General features: G+C 37.7%; 1 protein-coding gene across 39 annotated transcripts in view; it reads right to left on the bottom strand.

Moving 5' to 3' along the window:
- PRRC2C (proline rich coiled-coil 2C) overlaps positions 1-17,156 on the bottom strand; it is a 94,214-nt gene that overhangs the window by 63,451 nt on the left and 13,607 nt on the right. For 28 of the 39 annotated variants that reach the window (XM_005653740.4, XM_005653732.3, XM_005653742.4 and 25 more), the window contains exons 2-7: positions 11,220-11,385; positions 9,470-9,647; positions 7,372-7,481; positions 6,153-6,278; positions 4,099-4,319; positions 414-496 (exon numbers count right to left, since the gene is read on the bottom strand). In XM_005653740.4, coding sequence (XP_005653797.2) covers positions 414-496; positions 4,099-4,319; positions 6,153-6,278; positions 7,372-7,481; positions 9,470-9,647; positions 11,220-11,331 — 830 coding nt within the window. In that variant the 5' untranslated portion in view covers positions 11,332-11,385. The remainder of the gene's footprint in view (positions 1-413; positions 497-4,098; positions 4,320-6,152; positions 6,279-7,371; positions 7,482-9,469; positions 9,648-11,219; positions 11,386-17,156) is intronic. The other 11 variants (XM_005653735.3, XM_084977599.1, XM_005653738.3 and 8 more) reach the window with 3 other exon arrangements.

Raw genomic sequence — 17,156 nt, 5'->3', positions numbered from 1 at the left:
AGTGGTTAACGAATCCGACTAGGAACCATGAGGTTGCGGGTTCGGTCCCTGCCCTTGCTCAGTGGGTTAACGATCCGGCGTTGCGGTGAGCTGTGGTGTAGGTTGCAGACGCGGCTCGGATCCCGCGTTGCTGGTGGCTCTGGCATAGGCCGGTGGCTATAGCTCTGATTGGACCCCTAGCCTGGGAACCTCCATATGCCACGGGAGCGGCCCAAGAAATAGCAAAAAGACAAAAAAAAAAAAAAAAGAAGAATATAATATTTTCTGTTCTGTCTTATAAAGGTCAGCCAGTTACTTGTTAATGGCAACTGTACCTTGAGGACAGAAATATAACACCATTATACACTCAACCTCCAGAAAATCTTAAGGCGCATATATACACCTTGCAAACTTTAATCACTTAATATTCTTACTTGTTTGTTTCAGATAAAGAAGGTGGAAACCTCATGGGACCATGAAGAGGAGGATAGGCCATCCTTGGATATTGCTGAAACATCTGAACAAAGGAAACAAAAATTTATAAATTTAGCTACTCAGTTATTTTTTTTTTGTAAAAAAGATCACACTAATCCTAAAATTATAATTTACAGAAGTAATTAAAATAAATAACTAATTTTACCTACTGGTATAGATACATATAGATGACCCTCGATAACAAGCCATTTCTAAGACTACTCTTTCACCAAGTCATTACAAATAAAGGTAATCACTAGGACACATCATATTAAGAACTTGTTATCCCATTACACCCAAAGTTACATTTTTTAAAAAGACTGTATTAAAATGAAAAACTAAAAAGGACAACATGCCCGCACCCCAGAAAACTGCAAAGTTTTCTTAACCAAATTCAAATATGTGAAAGGAAATAATGTGAGACCTCATTCTAATGCAAAAGTAGATTAAGTGAAAGCAGACTTGTTGGTAAATAGGAACTCAGTTCAGAATAAAGGATAGCCCATAACCTAAAGGAGTTGAAGGAGGTGGGTGGGAGCTAACTGGGAGATTTTCTATGGGTAGGACACAGGCATATTTTGAGTCAAGTTACTGCACAGTTAGTAATTACATAAAGGTGGACCAAAAATGATGCTCTCTGAGTTCCCGTCTCGTGACACAGTGGAAATGAATCCAACTAGAAACCATGAGGTTGTGGGTTCAACCCCTGGCCTCGTTCAGTGGGTTAAGAATCTGGTGTTACCGTAAGCTGTGGTGTAGATTGCAGACACAGCTCGGATCTGGCATTGCTGTGGCTCTGGCGTAGGCCAGCAGCAACAGCTCTGATTAGACCCCTGGCCTGGGAACCTCCATATGCTGTGCGTGCAGCCTAAAAAGACAAAAACAAAACAAAACAAAAAAGATGATGCCCTATGGGAAGTTGGCTTTGAGAAGCTGAATTTAGGAGAATCTGTAAGATAGATTATGAAGACAAATAATAATGCCAAGGGATTCATTCTATGATTTGGACAGGTAGAAATGTCAAATAGTGCTTGGCTATTTATTATTTGCTTATATCCAAATTAAATCATATATATCTTTAAAAATATGAAATTGTTTACATTAAATACATAATTTATATCCTGAATTAGATTACTTTCTCTCTTAAAAAATAACTATTAGATGAGGAAATTACTTTATACTTGAAGAAAGGTTATATTTATATGATCCTGCTGTGTAAAGAAGACATTTCTAAGTAGGGTTAGAGCAGCAGCTAAAACTCAACTGGGGAAGCTTTTTGTTTGAGAGATACTCTGGAGAATTTTTGGTTGCATCGCACTTCTACACTGAAGTTAGCAAATACACTACTGGAGGCAAATGTTCATAGGTTAAGCTGCCTTATACCCTTCTGCTGATTATTCAAGCATAGGCATTAATTTCGTGTGATAGTAAGTGTTTAAGATTTAGGGATTTTCCACAAAATTAACTGTAGAAACAACTATAAGTCTTCATTATAAAATAATGGTTTTAATGTTTTCATTTTTGCTAATTACTGAAACACTTTATTTGAATAAATTCACTGATGAAACTGGGAACAAAGCTTACCTGGTCTCCCTCTCACCTCCCCTTATCCCATCTGACCCCTATACCTGGAAATTTAGGGACCAATGGAAGCACAATGTGAAAATTATTAGGAGACAAGAAGTTGGATGGGAATCGTTATCCAAGGTCAGATCAGCATCTAAGAGTGATTTCTACCATAAACCCTAATTTTTAAAGAAAATATCTAACAAGTAATTATATTTGATAATTTAGTAACACGACAGAAAACATGGGTAGTTAGAGCTTGAATATATAGGAGTTAACTCCTAAGAAAAACAAATGTATGAACTAGATTGTTCTTCCCTTTGAGATTAATGGTCTTCTGCAAGAATAGAGGTTATGAAAATGGAATACTGACTTGGTATTTTAAAGAGAATTTTCTTTTTAGGTATGATAATACCATGTGCATTTTCCCCCTAGTTTTTATATTTTAAAATACAACCTAGGAGTTCCCGTCGTGGCGCAGTGGTTAACGAATCCGACTAGGAACCATGAGGGTGCGGGTTCGGTCCCTGCCCTTGCTCAGTGGGTTAACGATCCGGCGTTGCCGTGAGCTGTGGTGTAGGTTGCAGACGCGGCTCGGATCCCGAGTTGCTGTGGCTCTGGAGTAGGCCGGTGGCTACAGCTCCGATTCAACCCCTAGCCTGGGAACCTCCATATGCCGCGGGAGCGGCCCAAGAAATAGCAACAGCAACAACAACAACAAAAAAAAAAAGACAAAAAAAAGACAAAAAAAAAAAATACAACCTAAAATATATATGGATGAGATGACACATCTAGAATTTGTTTAGTAATCCCAGGTGGTGGAAAAAAGGTGAAACAAGATGGACCACAAATCGATACTGTCAAAGATGTATGGCAGACATGGGAGGAAGCAGGTTTGTATTCTTGCAAATGTTAAAAATATTCCAGGAGTTCCCGTTATGGCGCAGTGGTTAATGAATCCGACTAGGACCCATGAGGTCGTGGGTTCGATCCACGGCCTTGCTCAGGGGGTTAAGGATCTGGCATTGCCCTGAGCAGTGGTGGAGGTTGCAGACACAGCACGGATCCCACGTTGCTGTGGCTCTGGTGTAGGCCGGCAGCTACAGCTTCGATTAGACCCCTAGACTGGGAACCTCCATATGCCGCAGGAGCAGCCCTAGAAAAGGCAAAAAAAGACCAAAAAAAAAAAAAAAAAAAAAATCCATAACAGGAGTCCCTTGTGGCAAAGTGGGTTAAGGATCTGTAGTGGCTTGGGTCACTGCTGCGGCTCTGGTTCGATCCCTGGCTAGGGAACTTCCACATGCTGCAAGAGTGGCCAAAAAAAATTGAAAGAAAAAGTATTCCATAATAAGTTGAAAAAAAAATTAAAAGGTAAGCTAATAAAAACTTTATAACTAAGGCAGGTATGTCTTTAAATGCATCATCAAAAACACAGTTATATTAAGGCAAATAATTATACTAAAATTCTATTTTTGCCACAATATTTTTTTTAAAAAATTTGTGATAGAATAATGTATGTTTCACTAAGTAACACTAATAACTATTTTGAAGCAATGCTGAGTACAAACGATATTTGCAATACCTAAAAACAATGTAATGTGATATGAAAATATCTACGATGTCTATTTTTTTTTTTTTTTTGGTCTTTTCTAGGGCTGCTCCCGCGGCATATGGAGGTTCCCAAGCTAGGGGTCCGATTGGGGCTACAGCTGCCGGCCTACGCCAGAGCCACAGCAACGTGGGATCAGAGCCACGTCTGCAACCTACATCACAGCTAACGGCAACGCCGGATTCTTAACCCACTGAGCAAGGCCAGGGATCGAATCCGCAACCTCATGGTTCCTAGTCGGATTCTTTAACCACTGAGCCACGATGGGAAATCCGAAAATATCTACGATGTCTATTAAGGATAAAAACAGAGGTACTGCTGATACTTTCTGTGATTTGATTCCTAAATTCATAATCAAACAAAATGTTAATTTTTAGTTATATGTTAATGAAAACTTTTTCCCATTCCAATTCTTCAAGTTCAGATCAAAAACATCTTATTTAACCACCTGCTGATATGACAATACTCACATAAGGAGGCATCATAGCTCTGTATTGGGAAGCGAGGGCAGGCTGTTGTCCATTCAGTTTAGCCTGTGGGGGACCACAAGCTATTCTCTTTTCCACCACTTTAAGAATATCATTTTGCTCTGATGTTCCGGCTGCGCTTTCATCCTGGCCAGGCTTTTCATCTTGGTCAGATGTTAAAGGTGAACCAACAGATTTACCACCATCTCTCCAACAAGCAACATCTGGTATGAAGACAGATAATAAGAAAAAAAATGTAGGAATGGAACGGGGTCAAACAAAAACAGGCATATTTCAAGAAAATTTAAGCAAGTAAGCAGAGTGAAGGAAGAGTAAAAGTTTAATCTAGGCTGTACTAAAAATCCAGGCTTTGAAGCTGTCGAGGTAGTCAAGAGCAATGGCTTCTAAAGCAGAGAGTATATACTTCAGAGGGTGTTAGCAAAAGCAAACAATGAGGTTGGGGAAAGAAAATATTAGAGCTTCCTTATAAAGCCTCACCAACTTTTGATACAGAGATTAAAATCACTGTTATACCTGAGATGTCCTGAAGGAAGGGGGGGGGGGGGAGGGAGTTCTATAACACAGAAGGGTTGACAGTGATACTTACCATTTATTTTCAGTCTACTACTGCTAGTTACCCATGCCCAAGGGAACAGATTTTATGACTGCATTATCTGATTCAACTACACTTAACCAAATAAATAAATGGTTTTACAAGGAAACCCTGTTCAGCCTGAATGGTCTCTATCTCTTGGTAACACCTTGTACAGTCCCCCTCTCAATAGTGTACCTGGATTGGTCTGTGTAACCTGCAAAATAAGGCAGACGTATCAGCATGTCTTCTCTGAGAATAGGCTATGAAAAGGGTAGTGGTTTCCACCTTGGGTCTGAGATATCTGTCTGCCTCTCCTAATTTTTTCTGAGGAAGCCATGTTTTGAGCTGCCCCCACACAAATGAGCCACCATAAGTGAGTTGAAACAGCAGCCCTAGTCAAGTCATCACCAGATGACTGCAATTTTGTTGAGTTCCTGAGCTAGAACCCCCAAATAAGCGGCTGTCAGATTCCTGACCCTCAGATACTATATGAAATGCTAAGTCTAATTCAGTTCACCGGGTGTTTTTAGCAGCCAAATATGTTATGCAACAATAGATAAGTAGTGAAAATAAACAAGAATACGGTGGAGCTGACACATTTATTCCTATTACAAATTCATCAATCACATTACAGCAATTAAAAATAAAAATTAAATAAAAATTACAAAGACGATTTACCCAGACTTGCCAAGAAATGAACCAAAAAAAAAATACAAAATACATCAGGTTGTCAGAAACATGGATTTGTAACCATTACTCTAAAGAGGAACCTCCCTCCCACAAGATCCTTTGAGGTATGTGATAACAACACTCTGAATTTAACATAATTAATAAGACATTTAAAAATCAAATATTTTATATTTCTACTTATAAATTTTGCTTTATAATGTACATAATACAAGTATCTCCTAATATTCAAATTGATCTGGTTCTTTGGTTTGAGTTTAGAAAGCAAGGGATCCCTGAATATTAGCAGCCTAGGAAATGGGAGTTCTCTGGTGGCACAGCAGGTTAAGGATCTGGCATTGTCACTGCCATGGCAAGCGTTCAACTCCTGGCCCAGGAACTTCCACATGCCACGGATACAATCAAAAAAAGAAAAAAGAAACGGGTATAATTTATAAATAAACATTTGCATATTGGGGGATGCTTGCTCAAAAATGTTATTATTGTAAAAATGACCAAATATTGCTGCACAAACAAGTTACCTAGGCATCTTGTGAAAATGCTCACTTTTGATTCAATAGGTTGGATATGAGACCTAAGACTTATACTTCCATTAAGTTCTCAAGTTAAACTAATGCTCTACAAGTAAAAACCACAGTTGAATGGCAAGCAACCATAGTTATCATCTGCCTTTTCAAACTAGGTGAGTCATCATACATACAATAGCAGACAGAGAAGGTTATATTACACAAATATGATCTCATTCTGTATTTTATTAAATAGAAAGTATTCTTACTTGGTGGGCGTAAACTGGGTCCAGGCCCATAGTTGTCATCATTTGCTTCTTTTTCTTTTTTTTCCTGATCCCCAGCTGCCTGCAGGCTGGGAAATTCTTGCTGAAAATGACTATTCACCTGGATTCCTATAAATTAAAAAAAAAAAAAATTACATGTAAATTTTATACTGAGGATAATTCAAAAACCCTCCCAGGATAGAGCTGTCTTTTTTGGATAACTTATTGCGCATTTCAATGATGACTGTTCATATCTGTAAAACTTTTAAATTTACCTAGAATTAAAATCCCTTGGAAAGTTAATCAACAGCCATGAGGAGATACAAATCTAAGAAAGCAATCTGTCAGACACTGTTCCAGAGGACTCATTAAAGATGATGAGGCAAGTGAGGAGAACTTCGTTTCTGTTTCTCTTTTATTATGACTCCTTTCACTTTTAATACAAGTCGAATTCCTTTGCTAATAAATAACTCTAAGAACAGTTCAAGCAGTATTACTAAAATAGAATTTATGAATCAACACTACAAGTATCATGTGAGGCTAAAATGCTTTCATTTAATTTACTGCTGAGATACTGACTGCACCTCACTATTCACTCATTCACCTATCTACCTACGTGCCTATTTATTTTTATACTTCCATAAATTAAAAGAGCTGATTTTATTAGCTTGAGGAACTTGAGATGGGTTTTTCCATACAATGCTTTATAGATATGTTTTACAAGTGGGAAAATTAAACTTTGTTGGGGTGACCATCAATCCTATGTGGGAGGGAAGTATTACAGCTACTGTGCTTTATGGCTACTCTCTAACTTTCCTCTACCATGGAAATCTTAAGCTTTGTGTTTCAAACAGAAGAGGTTTGGGGCACAGATGGAGATGAATATGATTTCAAGCAACTGGCAAATGTATTGGTACTTGTGTGTCTCACACCTTAAGGCACAAGGTTTCGTCTAGTCATCTAGGGTAAAGACAAAATAACTGGGGTGGAGGGTATCTTAAAGACTTCTTTATTCCCTATTACTCGCTCATACATGGCCTATAACACTAAAATTTAACTAGCCCAAGGGACTTTTTAAAAGACCATTTTTTTAAGGCCTGATTGTATCTTTTGACAATATTCTCTACCCTCTCCAGAACACCATAATCCACCCCTTATCTCCTGCATGGCTGTTCAGTAACTGTCAAACCTAACCAGTTTCCCCAGGCTAAGGTCCACTTACCATCTCCTTGCCCACCTTGCTTGTTACTGGCCCATGATTTGGGAGCAGGTGCTACTTCTGGGGGAGCTGTAACCCCAGGTTTTGGTTGTGCTGGTGGAACTTCTGGTGCTCTTAAAAAAAATATGAATCCATTATTTCAGATATTATATGTTTACATACAATAAAATATTGCATGTTAAATTTGCATACAAGTTATTTTGGCTACACATTTACTAATAGTTGCACACCCCCACACAATATTTTCCCTCTGCAACATTCCTTTAAATGAAGTAAGCTATTTTATCCCCTTTCATTTCTACCCTTGAATAACCTGTGGAGATGACAGATCTATTCTTAATTTTGAAGAAAGAAAGAAACAAAGAGAGGGAGGGAGGGAGAAAGAAAAGAAAAGGAGGAGAGGGGAAGGAAGGAGGGAGGGAGGGAAGGAGGGAGGGAGGGAAGGAAAGAAAGAAAAGAAACACTCATTAATGAATAAAGCTAACAAAAAGTGAACATGAGAAGTTCTCTTGTGGCTCAGCAGGTTGTCACTGAAGCACTCAGGTCGCTGCTGTGGCATGGGATCATAACTCTGGCCTGGGGACTTCTGCATGCCGTGTGGCCAAAAAAAGAAAAAAAAAGGAAAAGAAAAAATGAATATTTATAGTTAGAAATAACATTACAGGCATACATACAGTCTGGATTGGTGGGATTAGCCAGGCGCTAATGCTAAGGAAGCTCTCCATTTGGCAGTCAACAGGTTCACCACTGTACACATTACTGTTATTTAAAAGAGGTAAAAGCAACCTGCCTGATGCATCCCCCTGAGTAAAAGCTGTTTTAAAAGAGTCTATAATTTTATACAATACTTGTAATCAGTTAAGTCTTAAAAATGAAAAAGGTAGTTAATAGACTTAAAAAGTGCAATATATTTCTGGTAGACTCAGACCTGAAACTAACTTGCTACTACAAAATAATTCTGTGAATAAGAAGTAGAGAACAATAAGTCTTTAACAAGCTTTACAAAGTAGTCATATTTATTATATAAAGCTCCCCAAACCAGAATATAAAAATTTAGTGATAGATGTAGGCAAGTACTCATATGCTTGTCTTATTTAAAAAAAAAACTGGAGTTCCCGTCGTGGCGCAGTGGTTAACGAATCCGACTAGGAACCATGAGGGTGCGGGTTCGGTCCCTGCCCTTGCTCAGGAGGTTAACGATCCGGCATTGCCGTGAGCTGTGGTGTAGGTTTCAGACGCGGCTCGGATCCTGCATTGCTGTGGCTCTGGCGTAGGCCGGTTGCTACAGCTCCAATTAGACCCCTAGCCTGGGAACCTCCATATGCCGCGGAAGCGGCCCAAAGAAATAGCAAAAAGACCAAAAAAAAAACAAACAAAAAAAACCAAAAAACAAAAAAAACTACTATTTAGGAATTCCCTGGTAGCACAGTGAGCTAAGGATCCAGCATTGTTACTGCTGTGGCACAGCCTTGATTTCCGAATGTTGTAGGTGTGGTCAAAGAAAAACCCTCAAAAAAACCCCCCAAAACCTAAAAAAACCAAAACCAAAAACAAACTACTACTACTTGGTTTTGTTCATTCAATAAACCAAGAGTCTTGAATAATTCTTGATACAGAATGCTAAGTTTTTACTGAATGAATGATTAAGAAGGACATTACTAATTCCATCAAACTTTCCTACTAATTCTTTATTCATTCAAATATTACTTGAGTACCTATGATATGTATCAGGCATACTTTCAATGAATCGGGCAGACAGAAATTCTTAATTTCATGGAAATAATTTAACAGAATCAACTCAAATCATTTTAGAAAGAAAATGATTGGTGAGGATGGAAGAGGAAGGAGGAATCTGACACAGTAAATGATACAAGGAAAGCTATGATTAGCAATTCTGTCATCTGTTCTACCCTGACACATGAAAATAGTCACTGAACCCACTCACAGGAAAAATTGCACAAACGTTGACTATATAAACGACTTTAAAGGGCATGAGACATGTAATATACATAGCACAACACCTAGCACATACAAGGAACTCAAACCTAAGTTCCCACAAAGAAATTGGAATGGTTTCATTGTTTAGTATACTTTGACTCACTTTTCTTCTTCATGCTGCTCTTGTTTTGATGCCCATCCTGTGCCATCTTTAGGTACAATGTTCACATTAGGATCATTGCCTTTGTTTTCTGCTTTGAGACTTGGGAGGTTAGCAGGCGGAGGCATACGCCGTGAAATACCAACTTTTCCAAGACTCTGTAATCCATGTCGAGCTGCAACTAAAGATCAATAACATCAACTTTCTTAGTAACTATTTTATTCTTAAAACTAAATAGAAAGACAATAGGAAATAATGGGATCTTGAATTATTATTTCTGAATATTTTAAGATAAAATTTTAAAAACTAAGACACACACCTGCAACATAACACAATGTAGAAATTATATTTAAAAAAAACTATCAAGCCATTGAACAGATGCTGTAAAAAATACTAACAATTCAAGCAAACCTATAAACTATGAAAAAGAAAACACTAACAATGTTTTATAATTTTTTCAGGGAATCTATTTTAAACTCAAAACTTTGCCTGTTACAATGGGGTCCTACTGTACAACACAGGGAACTATGTCCAATCTCTTGGGGTAGAATATGATGGAAGACAGTATGAGAAAAAGAATATATATCTGTATGACTGAGTCACTATGCTCTAAAGGAGCAATTAACACAACATTGTAAATCAACTATAATAAAAAATAAAACTAATTGAATTATTAAAAAAACTTCTCATGTTAAAGAATAAACATGCTGCCTTTATGTTAATGAACATTTTTTTTTTTTTTTTTTTTTGCTTTTTAGAGCCACACACGTGGCATGTGGAAGTTCCCAGGCTAGGTCTTGAATTGGAGCTACAGCTACCAGCCACAGACACAGCCATACAAGATCCAAGATACAATTGCAACCTACACCACAGCTCATGGAAATACCAGATCTTTAACCCAGTGAGAGAGGCCAGGGATCAAACCCATATCCTCACAGATTGTAGTTGGGTTCATTACTGTTGAGCCACAACAGGAACTCCAATGAACATTGTTAATGCACCATGCATTAGCATGTGTACATGGTCCAGTTTTCACTCTTCACTGTAAACAATGGGTTCAAGGTATAAAAAAAATAAAACAAAAAACCATAGGAATCTATCCTCTAACTAAAAGTGCTAAGATAAATTCATTAATATATAGATAGCTTCATGCCTATTAATCTTATTGACCAAGTTTCCCCTCTGGAACAACGTAGTTCTACTTTCTGCTGCTAACAAACAGGAAAAAAATAAACATTTTATTTTTTAACTTTTTGGCCACTTTTTATTTCTACTCCTGGGCCAGGGATCAAACCCTATGCCACAGGAGCAACATAAGCTGCTATAGTGACAACATGGGGTGCTTAACCCTCTGTGCCACAAGAGAACGCCGTAACAAACACATTTTAAAATATATTTATAAACTTTCAATTTTAAAATATTAATTCATATCCCTTAAAAGATGTGTATGTACATAAAAAGCCCAATGTAAATAGGGCTGCACTGACATAGGTTTGCTCTAGTTCCTAATAGCAATAGCTCTAGTGTGCCATTTACAGTAATAAAACCATAGGCATTCCCTGGTGGCTCAGAGGGTTAAGAATCAGTGCTATCACTGCTGTGGCTCGTTGCTGCTGTGGTGCAGGTTGGATCTCTGGCCTGGGAACTTCTGCATACCATAGGCCCAGCCAAAATAATTAAGTAAGTAAGTAAATAAATAAATAAAAACCATTATAACCAAAAAACCCCATAAATACCACCCAATTTTACTCACCTGTAGTTTTCTGAGTTTCTAATGATTTACCCTTGTAAGTATTAAATAAACTGAGGGTCGCATACTTTTTCCCATCCTTTGCTTTTGTGCTCTGGCCTGACTTCTCCGACATTTCGGTGGAAACTCATCGAGTCCAGAACCTCCTGCCACACCCCTTAAAACCAGCCTTTAAGACGCATATAAGAAAAATAAGGAGGAAAATTTTAGAATCAGCTAAAAACTTTTAGTAAATTCAAATGTTCACAGAGATTCTGAAAAATAAAACCACTGAGAAATGAAATCAGTCTTTTATAATTCACATCAATAATAATTTCATAGAGCTGAGCAATACTGTAAAATTCCAACAACCAACACGTGACAAAATTAAACTGCCATATGCTTGGTAAGCATATTATTTATAGTTTGTAACACCTAACTATGAAGAAGAGTTTTAATCCATAGTGACATGAACAGTCCAAAGATAGTGACTCTAAGGAGACTTTCTATTTAATAAACAAATACTGTTCAGTTTAATAGGATTGAGACAACTGGCATGATAAGCTTACACATATAGAATCCAAACATGACAGAAGGATAACATTTCCCTATCAATTCCATGCCTGCTTTTTCAGGCAGTATATATCTAACGAAGATCTATTAATTTAACAGTTTAGAATAGAAAAAAAATCATTTTCTCTGCATATGTATAACATTTCTTCATAAACCCAAAGTACATAAAAACCATATTCTATTTCATGGCTATGGTGTTAAGTGTTCAAGAAATGGTGTGTACTTGTCAAAATAAGTCTCTGTGTATATGAGAAGTTATTAAGTAGTACTTTAATGAACAAAGAGAATGTTCATCTCTGGAACTAATGTAACATAATTAAAAACTATTATTAATGAATGGAGGGAAAGACACAACTAATCCTCATACTATTTCCCTTCATTTTAATGAGGTCTATCAACATTAGGGGTGTTTTTGTTTGTTTTGGCTTTCTTTTAAGGGTGGAAGTAAAGCAGGAGGTGGTGAATTCTACCAAGAAACCATTAACAGCTAAAAACATTGAGAAGTGAAGCATGGGAGCTGAAGACAATAAAAAATAGTATATAATGCAAAAAGCATTCAAAGTCAAGGAATTCCTATCATCATAAAAATCATTTTATCACTGGTTTTACATTTGTCAATTACAAATAAGTACCACATGCAGAGATGTGATTTTATACATGTATCAACTGCCACCCAGTATGTATATAGTTCCATAAAATGCATCAATAACCTTCACATTTATCATATTATTTCTGCATAATAGCTTTATGATATAGTATCCTGATTTTACAGATTCAGAAATTGATATGCAGAAGTAAGTGAGACTGGACTGGAAATTAAGGTTTCTGGATCTGCCACCTCCTCCCGAAGTAACTGTAACCATTTAGCTGCTTCAAATATACACCTACAATATACCATCTTTCCTTGAAATAAGTTGTGAAGAGGACCCATCTGCAACCAAAAGAACCACATTAGATAAATACTCAGCATGCTATCATATGTGTAAGAATGTGTATATAATTAATTACATCCCAAGGATGCTAATAATGATGATGGTGTGAAGAGAGCTACACTTTCAGAAACTATCCTGTGGACAATTTTCACCAATAACATGGACAAAGATACATAGGAAGAATATCCATCTACAGTGACAAGAAGACTATTCATATTGACTAGATGACAAAATTATGAATCAAGAGATCTTCATGTAAAAAAAAAGTACTGATGTATATAAGAAAAAGTCAACTTGATGGCAATTTAACATCTAAGAATCCTCAAACCTCTCTTAACATAACTACTCTTGCAACACTCATTTTTTTAAAAAAAGGACCGTAGATAAAACGTAAAACCTAAAACTAAAACTTCTATATAAAACACAGGAGAAAATCTTTGAGACTGTGGATTATGACTTTTTAGTACACTAAAAACACAGTCCATAAAAGATGAAATTTCTAAACTGCACTTTTTTTATACAATGGAAAAAGAGAAGATGAGCTATTTCTTAGGGGAAAAAAATCTCCAAATCATATATCTGATGAAGGACTTTTATTCAGAATATATATAAAACTTTAGAAACTCAATAATAAAACATACAACCCAAGTTTTTAAAGGGGGCACAGGATATGACACTTCACCAGAGATATTCAAACAGCAAATAAACACATGTAAAGAAGATGTTCAGCATTATCATATTTGGGAAACGCAAATTTAAACCACAGTAAGATACCTCCATACTTTTACTGTATCAGCTAAAATTACGGAATAATTATACCAAGTGTTGATAGGGATGTGGAAGAATTGGAACTCTAATAGCCTGTTCATGGGAACGTAAAATGTTATAACCACTTGGGAAATGAGCATGGTAGTTCCTTATAAAGGAAAAAACATCCACCAACCACACAATCCCCCAATTCCACTCCTAATGTTCATACAAGAGAAATGAAAATAATGTCCAGAGTTCCCATCGTGGCAGATTGGAAAAGAATATGACTAGGAACCATGAGGTTGCGGTTCGATCCCTGGCCTCACTCAGTGGGTTGGGGATCCGGTGTTGCCATGAGCTGTGGTGTAGGTCACAGAGTGGCTCAGATCTGGCACTGCTGTGGCTATGGCGTAGGCCAGCAGCTATAGCTCCGATTAGACCCCTGGCCTGGGAACTTCCATATGCAGCCCTAAAAAGACAACCTCCCCCCCAAAAAAAACCCCTACCAAATGTCTATATGAAGACTTATACTTGTACTCTGGTTCACAGTTTGTAAGAGGTAAGAACTAGAAACAACCCAACTGTTCACCAACAGGTGACTGGATAACTGTACTGTGGTATATACAAAAATGGACTACTCAAGCAACAACAAAAAATGAACCACTGATACACTCGACAACATTCAAGTTGTCTATATAAAATTCTACTGAGTGTGGAAAACGTTGCCTACCACATCAGTAAAAGGATGTTGGGGCCATCAAGCCAGTATCCACACTGCAGTCGTCCCTAACCTACACCAGAGGGGAGATGCAGGATGGGGAAAAGGTTGGTTTTAGATAGAAATTAACAGTAACCTTTTAGAGTTCCCACTGTGGGCTCGGGAGGTTAACAACCTGACACTGTCTCTGTGAGAATAGGTTCAATCCCTGGCCTCACTGGGTTAAGGATCTGGTGTTGCAGCAAGTTGTAGCATAGGTTGCAAATGTGGCTCGGATCTGATGTTGCCATGGCTGTGGTATAGCTGCAGGTGTGGCCGTAAAATGAAAAGGAAAAAAAAAAAGTAATCTTTTGATATTCTGACTACCTGGATGGATTTTATTGCAAAAGTCCTATATATCCCGGCTCCTTCCTCATCTCTTTGGAGCGGTCCCTCAGAATCATCTAAGAGGCTACCTCCAGACTTAAGGCCTCAATTTTGTCTGCCAAAAAAAGCGTAGTTCTCAACTTCAGGTTGCGTTTTTGTCTGCTTTTGCAATCAATGCTACAGAACGCAAAGGTATCTATAGTACAGGAAGCAGATCAGTGATTGCCTAGGGATGGGAAGGAACAGCAAAATTTTTGATGTTCATTATCTTGATTGTGCTAAGAGTTTCAGGATGTGTTAGGGAAAAGAGTACACTTAAGGTATGAGTGATTTATTATATGTCAACAAAAAAATATATTTTTAAAAAGATCAATGACCCGTAGATTCTAAGAAAACAAGAATATTACCATACAAATCTATCAGGGGAAATTAAAGAAGTGAACACGATGATCAACTGATTAGAAATGAAGTTGTTACAGATATGTACAAATTTAGTGTTAAGTGGAGTATAGATTGCAAGGCGTGACACGATTTATAAGTAAATTATATTTGGTTTTCATCCTCATTTCTGGCACATGGCTAAAACCATTGCAATTTCCTAAATAAGACATAAAGGTGTCTTTTGTTACTGGTAACAAGTCCCTTAACAACTATTTCTGGAAAAAAAAAACCCAACTATTTCTGACTATATGTTAATGTGGTGACCCCAGGGAATGGGGGCTGGTTGCCAGGGCAATTAACTAAGAGATTATAAAGAGTTAGAATTTTCAACACCATCCCCCTCTCCTTCAGGGAGGGGAGAGGAGCTGATTGAATTAATTACCAACAGCCAATGATTTAATCATTCATGCCTCCATTAAAGTTGCAGCACCACAAACTACACAGGGATATAATAAGCTCACATGCTTGGGACTCTTTCTGGACCCTGCCCTGTATATCTCTTCATGCGGTTGTTGGTTGTTCACCAATATCCTTTAGTATCTCTGTAATAAACTGGTGATCTAGTAAATTGTTTCCCTGAGTTCTGTGAACTGCTCAAGCAAATTAATCAAACCTGATTTATAGTCAGAAGCACAGGTAACAACCTGGACTTTCAACTGGTATCTGAAGTGGCATCTGAGGTGTCGCAGGGGACAGTCTCCTGTGGGGCTAAGCCCTTATTAATCTGTGGGATCTGATGCTATCTCTAGGTAGATAGTATTAGATAGTGGCTAGAGAATCTAAGGCTTGCTGTGAGAAAAATCCCTGCTCCACAGACAATTAAGAGAATAGGATAAAAATCTGCTCTCCTGAGGCTTACTTTCTAGTTTGGTGACTCAAATAACAGGTAAATAAGATCATTTCAGACGGTGACAAATGCTGTAAATAAAACCAAAATAAAATAAGAGAAAGGAAAAGGTAGAACTATTTTAGTTGATCACTAAAGCCTTTTAGAAGAGAGCTTCTAACTTGGATCTACAGGGGAAGCAGACAGCTTCAAGGCTGAAGAAAAAGCAAAGACAAAGGCCCCAAAGCACTGATACATTAATCACGTTCAAAAATAAAAAAGCTAGTGAAACAGAAGAAGCTGGTAAGAAAGGGAGAGTTGGAGGAGAAGGAGAAGGCTGGGTGAAGTGGGGCTATTACGATTTTAAATTTTATCTCTGAAGTAATGGGAAACTACTGAATTCTGACCAGAGGTTTTTCTTTTGTTTTAAAAATATAATGTGGAAGAGTTCCTGTCGCAGCTCAGCGGAAACGAACCTGACCAGCATCATGAGGACGCCAGTTCGATCCCTGGCCTTGTTCAGTGAGTTAAGGATCTGGTGTTGCCATGCACGAGCTGTGGTGTAGGTTGCAGACTTGGCTTGCATTTGGTGTGGCTGTGGCTGTGGCCAGTGGCTACAATTCTGATTAGACCTCTAGACTGGGAAGTGGCATATGCTGCAGGTGCACCCCTAAAAGGCAAAGAAGAGAAAAAGAAAAAACTCAACTGGGTAAAGGGACATCAAAGAAAGGAAAGAGACTTTAGATAGGATGGTGAAGGTCTGGAAGATCTCTATGAAAAGGGAACATGAGTTAGGAAAATCAGTCAGTGGTTCTCAACCCAGGCTGCAGACTTATCCAGGTTGATTGCAAACAATACTATTATGTCCAGATCCTATGCTAGACCAATTAAATCAATTTCTGGGGCTGCGGCTGGCAACAGTATTCTTTGAAAATCCCACATGTCTCTAAAGTATAGCTACAGTTGCAAATGACAAAAAAAAAAAAAAAAAACTAATTTTGATCTGGGAGAGGAATGTTCAAGTGTAAAGGTCATGCCTGAGGGAAACAAAGCAGGACAGGAAGTCAGAGTAGGCAGAAGTCAAATTTTGCAGAACCTCTTATGCTAGAAGATAAGGAGTATTGCCCTCAAGTTTATTCTATATGCCACAAAGAGCCAATGGAGGGAAAAAATAATTCAAAAAAAATCTCAATCGCTGAGTAAATGAATGCCTGCATTCTGCAGACCATATCTTAAGTAACAAAATTGTACAACTTACATAAATTAGTAATTCAAAAAACCCTTGAAACCTAAGCTCAATAGCATTTCTCTTCAAATTTGCCAGCTACTTTTCAAAAAAACCCAGAGGCACAGTT

The sequence above is a fragment of the Sus scrofa genome, chromosome 9, assembly GCF_054392235.1.
Source record: "Sus scrofa isolate SSC_HxYL_T2T_F1_AM1 chromosome 9, Sscrofa_HxYL_maternal_Yorkshire_Landrace_v2.0, whole genome shotgun sequence".
NCBI classification, from domain to species: domain Eukaryota; kingdom Metazoa; phylum Chordata; class Mammalia; order Artiodactyla; family Suidae; genus Sus; species Sus scrofa.
The sequence above is the reverse complement of the archived record's forward strand: the minus strand, read 5'-3'. Positions and strand labels throughout refer to the sequence as shown.